Source organism: Dermochelys coriacea, chromosome 6 (genome assembly GCF_009764565.3).
Source record: "Dermochelys coriacea isolate rDerCor1 chromosome 6, rDerCor1.pri.v4, whole genome shotgun sequence".
Taxonomy (NCBI): Eukaryota; Metazoa; Chordata; order Testudines; family Dermochelyidae; genus Dermochelys; species Dermochelys coriacea.
This window is the reverse complement of record NC_050073.1, coordinates 120203098-120214969: the sequence shown is the minus strand read 5'-3', so window position 1 is coordinate 120214969 and position 11872 is coordinate 120203098. Positions and strand designations below refer to the sequence as shown.

At 41.4% G+C, this 11872-nt stretch overlaps 1 protein-coding gene across 4 annotated transcripts in view; it reads right to left on the bottom strand.

Moving 5' to 3' along the window:
* Nucleotides 1–277: 277 nt before the first annotated feature.
* Nucleotides 278–11872, bottom strand: part of DLGAP5 (DLG associated protein 5) — a 47259-nt gene continuing 35664 nt past the window's right edge. For 2 of the 4 annotated variants that reach the window (XM_038407172.2, XM_038407174.2), the window contains exons 13-19: nucleotides 11246–11338; nucleotides 9367–9589; nucleotides 6818–7052; nucleotides 4226–4286; nucleotides 2751–2997; nucleotides 2284–2333; nucleotides 278–732 (exon numbers count right to left, since the gene is read on the bottom strand). In XM_038407172.2, the coding sequence (XP_038263100.1) occupies nucleotides 607–732; nucleotides 2284–2333; nucleotides 2751–2997; nucleotides 4226–4286; nucleotides 6818–7052; nucleotides 9367–9589; nucleotides 11246–11338 (1035 nt within the window). In that variant the 3' untranslated portion in view covers nucleotides 278–606. The remainder of the gene's footprint in view (nucleotides 733–2283; nucleotides 2334–2750; nucleotides 2998–4225; nucleotides 4287–6817; nucleotides 7053–9366; nucleotides 9590–11245; nucleotides 11339–11872) is intronic. The other 2 variants (XM_038407173.2, XM_043517705.1) reach the window with 1 other exon arrangement.

Below are 11872 nucleotides of genomic sequence, written 5' to 3'. Positions count from 1 at the left end.
TTACCGATCGCTGACTCCTAAAAGGAACCCCCGTCAGAGCTGCTGAATAAGCACAGTCAATACACAGAGTACTAACTAGCCCAGGGCTCAGTGCAAGTGTGGGAGAACTGTGGAATTCCAGAGTGTAAAGACAAAGGGCCCGAATGGGTGCACTCAGTGACCAGAAAGGGGACAGAGGTGCAGCTAGCACTGTAACAATGACTGCACAAAGTATGCTCCATATTTTATACATGAATTAATTTTTGAGGTAAGGAAAGAAATGGAGAAAAGCAAAAACTGAATAAAATAAAGTTTATATCATGGAGTGGATAGGACATGTGTGAAATCTTAGACATGATATATTATCCCTAAATAGGAAAGTCATCATGCAAGTCTACTTATCACTCTCCCTAGCGATTACTGTACAGCAGTTATCAAATTGCAATGTCATCTGCTTCATAAAATGTTACAAAAAAGTTTTTAATAAGTAGCTCTACTATTTAAATACCAGGTTAGACACATTTACTCAGTACACAGTTGTTCTCAAGGATAATATCCTGGTACTTCAGATATCCCTCTGTGTATTCAATTAGTGTAATTTACACATTCTGAATTCAAAGTCAGTCTTCATTTTTCCACAGAGGGGAGAGACAAAGGAGAAAATACAATTAGATCATTGCATATTTCAGCTGCTGCAACCTTCTGTGCTTCATTCCTGACTGGCGTGAAGGGGAGGCTGCAATTCAAGCTTGGCTGTAGGGGAAATTAAAGTGTGAAGTAAGTGTTCAAGCAACAGTTATCCAGTCTTCAGCACATAACAAAGGTCACTCATTTATATTACAGCAGATTACTCTACTGATTAGCACAATGATTTAATGCCAGACTGACAGGAACTGTCATTGTCAATCAAGTGTTTATGCACTGCGTAGGTGTCTATGAATAGTAGACATGTACAAGCCCTTGGGACAAGAGGTGGTGGACAATGTTTTGACACAGGGATTTTATTAAGGGAATTTTCTCTCATCCCCTCATTCAGTATTATAGCCACTAATTATCACAGCTTTAAAGATAAAATACAGGGTTTGCTAGCAGAACCCTTAAGAGTGCTGAAAGCGGCAGCATGACTAGAAATATTAAGCATCGGATGGAGTGCTTGGCTCAAATGTGGCGATAGCTGTTGTGCTGCACATTTTTCCAAAGCAACAGCCACGAATCAAACCCCCTCTCCCCCAAAACCAACTTACCAATGTCACTGAGACCCCCTCTTTGGTCCAGCACTTTGCTGGCTTGTGTTTCCAATCACATAAGGAGAGTTTAAGTATCAGCTCAGTTTTGGAGAGAAGGGGACCAGTTACAGTAGCAATCCACATGCAAGGTGGGGAATCTTCAGAGGAGCCAATGGAGCTGGGCACCCAAATCCCCTAGATTTGGACACCAACTTTTCCCTGGGGCTCTTTTGACAACTTCAGCCTGAGAAAATATTAGAGCTACCAAGGCAGAGAGAGAATAGAGCCTGAAGCAGTCTTGTATGAAAGAGGGAAGGAAAAGGACAGATGAAGGCAGAAAGTGAGGAGCATATGATCCATTTTTAGCAGGTATTAACAGAAGGAAATAAGCCTTCACCTGGTTAGCTATCATGTCTCAACTCTTCATGAAGGAGCAAATCACTAAGGGTTCAGACTAATTGGATTTTCTGGATGTTTGGCAGTTTGACCAAGTCAAGGATCAAGCAGTTTGACAGGAGTTAGACAACTGTTCTATAAAAATCTTGAGCTATTTTATCCGGATCCACCTAAGCTGTTCCGGAGTCACCACAAAGGACTGCATGCACTAGAACAGGGGTTATCAAACTTCATTACATCACAATCCCCTTCTGACAATAAAAGTTACTCATGATCTGGGGCAGGGGACTGAACCCTGAGCCCACCCAAGCCCCACTGCCTTGGGGGGAGAGCCAAAGCCCAAGCTCCACTGCTCCAGGTAGGGGGGCCAAACCTGAAGCTCAAGGGCTTCAGCCCCAGTCAGGGGGCCTGCAACCCAAGTCCTGCCACCCAGGGCTGAAGCGCTCAGGCTTTGGCCCTGTGTAGTGTGGCTCGGGCTTCAGCAAGTCTAAGCCAGCCCTGGCGACCCCATTCAAACCCAGACCCACAGTTTGAGAACTGCTGCACTTGAGTAACCAGGTCTTTGATACTGACTTTTTATGGAGTTGAATTCATTGCAGTAGTTCAGGAAATTTTACAAAAGCCATTTAATATGAAAGTTTAATGGATTGTTTTAGTCAAGTAAGACTAAAGGTGAACCTACCACGTCAAAAGGAGTTCCATCACTAGAGATAGAATCGCTATGGAAAAGATCTGGAAAATAAGACCACATTCAAAATTTACACTCCCTTGCTTAATAGTGCTGGAAAAGCTATACATTTTCTGTACCTATTCCTGACTTCAGTTTGTTTTCATAGCGAATATCAACCTTTGCTTCCGCTTTTTATAGCGGGATTACACACCCTATTGAAGATTATACAATAAAAAAACCCTCTTTATTAGTATGGTTGTTTGCCATTGTGCATCCAGTATAATACAAGGATGTCAGTGCAAACACCAAATAGACATTGACACTGCACCCCATTTAGAGAGACTAATAGTCGTGTACCAGTAAGTTTGTGTTAACAAGGTCCATTAATAATCTTAAGATTCTCAGATAAAGCCTCATTTTGATTGTAAAATCCTAACAGTAAAACACAAACTATGAGAAATAGCCATAAATAAACGCACCTGATTTATGTTCTGAGGTGTTTGGTTTTTCAGCCTGAATGAAATCAGTTTCTGACTGGACATTCTTTTCTGGGCTGCGCATGACAATGTCTTGACCCGTAAGATCTGTAGCAGACAGTTCCATCTCTTCTGTAACATCTGGCATTTCTATTTTAGTGCCAGGATCTTCCAACACTTGGGAATCAACAGGACCTGATCTCCTTTCATCTGGGTGTAAACACACCTCAAGAACAGCTACATTTGTTTCCTGAAGAATTAAAAGGGAAAAGCAGAAAGTAAGATCGCAAGAGAGACATAAATCAGTACTCAGTTCTGTTTTGTGCTTTTTGTTTTGTTGTCAGTGAAAAATGTATCAACTTTAGAAACGGAAAGAAAGCACAAAGTGTACACGAGGGCCAGGACATGTGCAGGCCAAGAGATCATGGAAGATGGTACTCCACCATGTGTGTTGTTAAGATACAAGGCCTGTGGGTTGGAGTTAGTCTATGGATAATTTGTTAGAGTTTAGTACATTTACACAAGAAACTCTTCAAAAGACAAAAAGGTGGCCTCTGTAAATCCACTGCTGTGATCTATTTCAGAGGTAAGCTAGGTTTCAGAGTAGTAGCTGTGTTAGTCTGTATTCACAAAAAGAAAAGGAGGACTTGTGGCACCTTAGAGACTAACAAATTTATTTGAGCATAAGCTTTCGTGAGCTACAGCTCACTAGCTAGTTTCTTTGGTGCTTCTTTGACAAGCTTTTAAAGAGGAAAATACAAGGTCAATTCTCCCTCCCTGAAGAAAACTGAATTTACACTTATAGCAGAGGTGCCTGAAGAGTATTTTAGGTAACCAGTTCGTTCTCTTGCTACATTGTTTCCTAAAAGCACAGAACTACATACTGAGCAATATTGAAGCTTGAAAAGTCCCATAGGCAAGGCTATCTCCCTGAGGAAAGCTATGAGAAACTTCTTGGGGGAAGACAAGAGGGGCAGTCATAACTGAACAAATGTTTCGTATACAAGATCCCCTCTGCAGACAATGATGTGGAATAAGTGCATGGAGAAGATAAATGCAGGTAAAGATAATATAGCATCTAGACATTCTCCGAGGTAAAACAAAAACAGCAAGAACATTCTTTGCTTGCTCTTTTAAGTGTAGTAGATTATGAGGATAAAAATCAATGCAGGAGATTTTTAGCAGTGTGTAGGAGAATGGCTTTAAGCTGTTGAACTCAGTTGGGCCCAAAAAGGACTAAATGTGGATCCATATAAACAAGAAACAAAGCTTAAGATAATCTGCCATTCAATACTAGTGATCCTATGCAAACACCTCTCCAAGCTTTCAGACACTTTGGAGGAACAGGAAAGTACATTCTCCTGATTCAGAATCCATGGTATCCACTGATTTATGGGGTAAACATTAACATTTTCTTATATACTGAAGATAGATTTTTAAGGCACATACATGCACTAGTCAATGAAGACATAACTCACATTAGTTATCTCTGCTGCGCCATCTGTCATAGAGCATTGTTCTTCTGCAAGTGGGGAGCCACTGAAAAAGAAACCTGAACATTCAGTCTTCTCTAACCATTCTCAGCTTTTGGCATAGCCAACCTTGACCCCATTAAATAGTTTGTTCTGCAGTTATCATAGAATCATAGAACTGGAAGGGACCTTGAGAGGGCATCTAGTCCAGTTCCCTGCACTCAAAGCAGGATTAAGTGTTATCTAAACCATCCCTGACAGGTGTTTGTCCAACCTGCTCTTAAAAATCCCCAATGATGGAGATTCCACAGCCTCCCTAAGCAATTTATTCCAGTGCTTAACCACTCTGATAGTTAGGAAGTTTTTCCTAATGTCCAACCTAAACCGCCCTTGCTGCAATTTAAGCCCATTGCTTCTTGTCCGAGGTTAAGAACAATTTTTTTTCCTCCTCCTTGTAACAACCTTTTAAGTACTTGAAAACTATTATGTCCCCTCTCAGTCTTCTCTTCTCCAGACTAAATAAACCCAATTTTTTCCAATCTTCCCTCATAGGTCATGTTTTCTAGACCTTTAATCATTCTTGTGGCTCTTCTCTGGACCCTCTCCAATTTGTCCACATCTCTCCTGAAATGTGACGCCCAGAACTGGAGACAATACTCCAATTGAGGTCCAATCAGCAGAGTAGAGCAGAATGATTACTTCTTATGTCTTGCTCACAACACTCCTGCTAATACATCCCAGAATTCTGTTTGCTTTTTTTGCAACAGCGTTACACTGTTGATGCATATTTAGCTTGTGGACCACTATGACCCCCAGATCCCTTTCCGCAGTACTCCTTCCTAGGCAGTCATTTCCCATTTTGCATGTGTGCAACTGATTGCTCCTTCCTATGTGGAGTACTTTGTATTTGTCCTTATTGAGTTTCATCCTTTTTACTTCAGACCATTTCTCCAGTTTGTCCAGATCATTTTGAATTTTAATCCTATCCTCCAAAGCACTTACAACCCCTCCCAGCTTGGTATCGTCCGCAAACTTTATAAATGTACTCTCCATGCCATTATCTAAATCACTGATGAAGATATTGAACAGAACCGGACCCAGAACCGATCCCTGTAGGATCCCACTCATTATGCCCTTCCAGCATGATTGTGAACACTGATAACTACTCTCTGGGAATGATTTTCCAACCAGTTATGCACCCACCTTATAGTAGCTCTATCTGGGTTGTATTTCCCTAGTTTATTTATGAGGTCATGCAAGATGGTATCAAAAGTCTTACTAAAGTCAAGATATATCATATCTACCCCTTCCCCCCAACCACAAGGCTTGTTACCCTGTCAAAGAAAGCAATCAGGTTGGTTTGACACGATTTGTTCTTGACAAATCCATGCTGACTGTTATTTATCACCTTATTATCTTCTAGGTGGAGCAAATTAAGCAATCAATTTGCAAACATTATCTTTCCAGGTACAGAAGTTAAGCTGACTGGTCTGTTATTCCCCAGGTTGTCCCTATTTCCCTTTTTATAGATGGGCACTATATTTGCCCCTTTTCCAGTCTTCTGAAATGTCTCCCATCTTCCATGACTTTTCAAAGATAATTGCTAATGGCTCATATCTCCTCAGTCAGCTCCTTGAATATTCTAGGATGCATTTAATCAGGCCCTGGTGATTTGAAGACATCTAACTTGTCTAAGTAATTTTTAACTTGTTCTTTCCCTATTTTAGGCTCTGATCCTACCTCATTTTCACTGGCATTCACTATGTTAGACATCCAATCACCACCAACCTTCTTGGTGAAAACCAAAACAAATAAGTCATTAAGTACCTCTGCCATTCCCACATTTTCTGTTATTGTCTTTCCTCCCTGATTGAGTAATGGGCCGTCTCTGTCCTTGGTCTTCCTCTTGCTTCTAATGTATTCGCAGAATGTTTTCTTGTTTCCTTTTATGTCCCTAGCTAGTTTGATCTCATTTTGTGCCTTGGCTTTTCTAATTTTGTCCCTACATACTTGTGTTATTTGTTTATATTCATTTTTGTAATTTGACCAAGTTTCCACTTTTTGTAGGACTCTCTTTTGAGTTTTAGATCATTGAAGATCTCTTGGTTAAGCCATGGTGGTCACTTGCCAGGCTTCCTATCTTTCCTATGCAGTGGGATGGTTTGCTCTTGTGCCCGTAATAATGTCTCTTTGAAAAACTGCCAACTGTCTTCAATCGTTTTTCCCCTTTAACTTGCTTCCCATGGGATTTTACCTACCAACTCCCTGAGTTTGCTAAAATGTGCCTTCTTGAAATCCATTGTCTTTATTGTGCTGTTCTCCTACCATCATGGTTACTACTTATTTTCTGGACAGAAATTAAATGTATACTTATGCACAATGAAATTGTATTCGAGATGAAAAGCCTTTTTAGGTCAGTGGAGGGAGGAAAACAAGGACTTGACATCTTTTACCCAGGCAGAATTAATGGTAAGATTTAGCAAACATTAATATTGACAATTGTATGTGTTAAGAGGAGTCTAAATTTTCCCATTTAAAAGTTAACTGGTAACTTCTGCTGCAACTGAAGTTAGAATGAAGCTGTATTCAAGTGTCTACCTTTGTTCAAGTGTGCTGCCAAACAGAGTTTTTCTAGTAGGAACCTGTAGCCTGTTAGGATTTTCTGGAACATGAAAGCCACTGGCTGCTGGTGGAGTCTGTTTTGCAACAGCGTCCTCAGAGCTGCAGAGAATGGCAAGACTGCTTTGGAGCAAAGTTCTACTAGCTGATCTTGGAGTTGTCAGTTGTTTAGAAATCCGTTGGGAAGATCTGCCAGGTGTTTTGGAAGGCAAAGCTGAAAAATGTGTTTAAAGTTTAATTAGATGGGACATATTTCTATAAGATGGGACAAATTCAGTTACCAAGATTCTGATTAGAAACACTTTCTAATTTGCTATTTTTTCCTATTTCTTGAAGTTAAGTGGTTTATTCAGATGGCAAGTTAAGAATAATTTATTGTGAATCTACCAGGCAGAATACTGACAAAGGTGACAAGCGCGAATAGGTCACTAAACTTAAATCCAAAAAAATTACAAAATATGAAAAAAATCTTTCAAGTATTCTAGTAAACATCTTGGATTTTAACATTCCCTTGCAGTTTACAGCTGCACTAGTGAAGGAGAACCAGAATCTGAAACGGATAGAAATAAGTACTGTAGTCAGTTTTACTATTCATACCAACTGAAATATAAATAGCACAAATTATACATTTTTGTAGTAACTAATTTCAACTTTTATCGTGGTTTTATTAACAATGGAGATTTTTAACCTTAAGGTTTAAAATGACACTGTCATGTTCATAGTCTTTACTGCTTTATCTGACAGAAGAAAGCCCCCCAGAGACCAGAACACAACTCAAAGCAGTACCAGACCCCTGCAAGAACAACAGATGCAAAACCTGTAGAAATATCTCCACTACTAAAATGATCAACACCCCCCACAACACAAGGTGACTTGGGCTCGCAGGGCTCGGGCTGCGGGCTGTTTAACTGCAGTGTAGACATCCAGGTTCCGGCTCTACAACCCTGCAAGGTGGAAGGGTCCCAGAGCTCAGGCTGCAACTGGAGCCAGAATATCTACACCACAACTGAACAGCCCCATAGCCTGAGCTTATGAGCCCAAGTCAGCTAGCACAGGCCAGACATGAATGCAGTTAGACAAACCTTAAATGCCCCAACAACAACTATGAGGGCAAAACAAAACAATTACAATGCTCTCATACAAACACACACAGAAAGATGATAAAAGACAAAAACACTATCACCATCACCCATGGGCGAACACTTTTCAAAAAGCGATCACTGTATTTGACCTCTCAATCCTCGTGCAGGTTTCCTTTCAGGGCAACTCCATCAAAAGATAAGCCTGGGAGCTTAAATTTGTAACTTTGCTAGATACTAAAAAGTCATGGACTGAACAGAGACACTGGATTTCTGGCTTATTACAGCAATCTGTAACCAATTTAAACCCCTGCCCCAGCCTCCCGACACCCTTCCCCTCCTATGACTGGAGAGTTGCTAATGGGCACTTCACCTTGAATGGTCCCTTGATGTGTTAATTACTTATGCTAATAAATCTGTTCCACCTTGTATTTCCCTGTGACACTCTGAGTACGTCCCAGACCTGAAGAGGAGCTCTGTGTAAACCTGACAGTTTGTCTCTCTCACCAATAGAAGTAGGTTCAGTGACAGAGTATCTCTTACCTCACCTTGTTTCATCTGACAGATTCAGATTTGTTAGTGGACACCATCTTGGCATTTAAAGCCAATGTTGCTGAATCCTTTAAATTCAAAGACCTCAAGGTATTAGTCACATATGCATTAAAAGAATTCTGCTACTTTTGGGAAGAATCTATACCCAAGAACAACAGGAGTTGAGAATATACTCTTAGAATCAGACTAAACACCTGGAAAGATGGCAGAGAAAAGAAGGTTTCAGAGTAGCAGCCGTGTTAGTCTGTATTCGCAAAAAGAAAAGGAGGACTTGTGGCACCTTAGAGACTAACAAATTTATTAGAGCATAAGCTTTCGTGAGCTACAGCTCACTTCATCGGATGCATTTGGTGGAAAAAACCACCAAAAACCAGAAAACCAGAGAAAAGAAGCTGAACACTGCTCCTAATGGCTCAGAGCCAACTGGGAACAAGGCTATGAGAAAAAGGATTTCATAATTAGATTGCAGTAGAAGAAAGATCTTGTGTATTCCTTTGCTCTCTTAACTATGTGTCTAGCATAGTAGCAAAGGGCATAACCTATTTACAGAGATCTAGAGGCTGTTTAGTCATGTGAGTAAAGCAAGAATACTCAACATAAAGCTTTGTAGTTAACCAGGTGCTGAAAACTGTATACAAACCATTGTCACATTACTGCCTGATTTACTTCAGTAGGCATCTCAATTGAGTGAATTCATTCAAATAACTTCATCCATGCAAAACAACTGCCTTCAGTTCTTTGCGTAATGAACTTTGAGTGAGGTTAAATACCATTCCACCTGACACTGAAGTGAGACAACAGCATCAAATATAATCCGCAAAGTTCAAACTGGAGCACAGGGGGAGGAAGTCCCACCAGCAGTATCGTATCACAGTAATAGGAATGAACTTCACCGACCTGGAAAAGATTTGAGAGGACTTTCAATTCTGAAAAATCCTGCCTCAAACACCACTTTTTCTTCTTCTTTTGGCATCTCTTGGACTGCAGAGTCAGCTGCTGTCTCTCCCTGCTTCATTTTCTCCTTCATGGCCGCTCTTATGGCAGCAATACGGTTTCGGGCAGCAGTTCTTCCAGGAGCCCCCTGTTTCGGCTTAGATATCCCACTTGGGACAGCTTTCTTCTGAAAGTTGTAAAAAAGAGAATCTCTATCAAATCTTAAAGCTTGGAGACAAAAGGCAGTTATGCAAGAACATCTTCGGAGCTGCTGGCCACTGTAAATAGTGCCCATACAAAGATGGTTATGGGGAATCTAATCGCTGGAGAGGTCATCCCCTGTTCATGTCCATAATCTCTTGTACTATCATTCAACTATTTCAGGCTTTGGAGAATAGACAAAAAGAGTAGAGCAATTTCTTTTCAAAGAGTGTTGAAGTAAAAGCCTATAATTCAAAACTTTTTCTGACACCTTGCTGATGGCAATCAGGGTTTCTTTTGCTCATGTCCTTGTAAGCAGTGGGCTGCAGAGACTCCTAGTGGCCAGGAGATAGAGATGCAGGACATCATGGACTACAGCAAAAGGTTTCAGAGTAGCAGCCACGTAACAGCAAAAGGGATGCTACTAGCTTACCTGTAAAGTTTCTCTTCCTAACCACAAGGGTCTAACAATTTTTTTTAATTGAAGCTTATATTCTGGTGCATAGTTCTGCAGCAAAGAATGGATTCTACAGCCAAACTGTAGAACGCACATAGCCCTGACTGTTAGTCCAATGAGTCACTGGAAGCAATTACTTACCTTCCACTTGGCAGACTGTATTAAATACTTTAACAGTTATGTTTTTGGAGCGTGTCAGACTGTTTCATACCCAAAAAATCTGAAGTATTCTAACCCCAATGGTGGAACTGTCCTACCTTTACTCCCCTTTATTACAGTTTAGCATTTACAGCACAGGTTTAGCGAAGTCACCCATAACTTCCTACTTTTGCCACTGGCATGACTGCAAAGACCTCACCTGAAAAATCAAACTGAGTTAATATTGCACCGACAGAATCCTCTCTCTAGACCACAAGTGAGATGTTAGTACTACACTTGAAGTTTGTGGCTTTGTAGCTGCCTTCCCCCTGGGGGTCTGTGGCACCCCCTTCTGGCAGGGGAAAACAGCAGTAGGTCTGGGCTCTGGCTCTTTGAGTGTGGACGGAGTAGTCAATAGTTTATGGCCCTCAGCCTCCTGGCTGGGGCAAACAGCAACAGCTGTTTCTGAGCTCTGGCCCTCTGGGTGGAGCAGAGCAAACAAACAGTCTGTAGCTCTCAGCCTCCTGGCTGGGGCAAGCAATCACCCAGCAATCCGAGTTCTGATGCAGGCCCTCTGGCCTAGGGTGAATATGCAGCCAGCCCTATGTGTGGGGCAATGGCAGGGCGTAGAGGTACCCAGGCCCACCCTACTCCACAAGGTGCCAGCTCAGGGCCCTAGCAGTGGCGGACAGTCCCATAACTGGGTCAGCAGAGAAACACTGCCTCATGCCCTGCCAGCACAACTGGACCAACATCTGGTTTCCCTGACATAGCAATGTCCACACAAGCACTTAGGTCTGTGTAATTTATGTCGCTTAGGGGTGTGGCTTATTCAGTTAATGGGGCCGGGGGGGGGGGAAGGGTGAAGACTACTTTTTGAAAGGAGTTCTGTAATGTTACTGGTTGTATTTAGAGAGGAAAAACTGAATGCGCAGGGCTTCAGGAGGCATAGTACCCTTATACTACAAAAATTCTACCAGTTATTTAGAACTGTTCAAAACTCTTACACGTTAAGTCTTAGAGCAGACTTTTAGGAGTCGCACATACCTTGATGGCTCTCTTGCTTGGGATGTTAACTGGCTGCCAACCATTCTCTTGAAGTTTACTCAGGTTATCAAATTTTTTATTCACATCTTCTACCTGTTGAAGATCCAAGAAAAGATTGCAGAACTAGGTTATGGTTGCGATATGCAGCTGTAATTTAGTGCAACTTATTTCAATCAAATGTTCTTTAAGCATGAAACAGATGGTTTATTGTGCATTTAGGTACCTTTACATTAAGAACATAAGAATGGCCATACAGAGTCAGACCAAAGATCCATCTAGCCCAGTATCTTGTCTTCCAACAGTGGCCAATGCCAGGTGCTTCAGAGGGAATGAACAGAACAGGTAATCATCAAGTGATCCGTCCCGTCTCTCATTCCCAGCTTCTGGCAAACAAAGGCCAGGGACACCATCACTTCTCATCCTGGCTAATGGCCACTGATGGACCTATCCTCCATGAATATATCTAGTTTTTTTGAACCCTGTTATAGTCTTGGTCTTCACAACATCCTCTGGCAAAGAGTTCCACAGGTTGATTGTGCGTTGTGTGAAAAAATGCTTCCTTTTGTTTGCTTTGAACCTGCTGCCTGCCTATTAATTTCATTTGGTGACTACTAGTTCATGTATTAT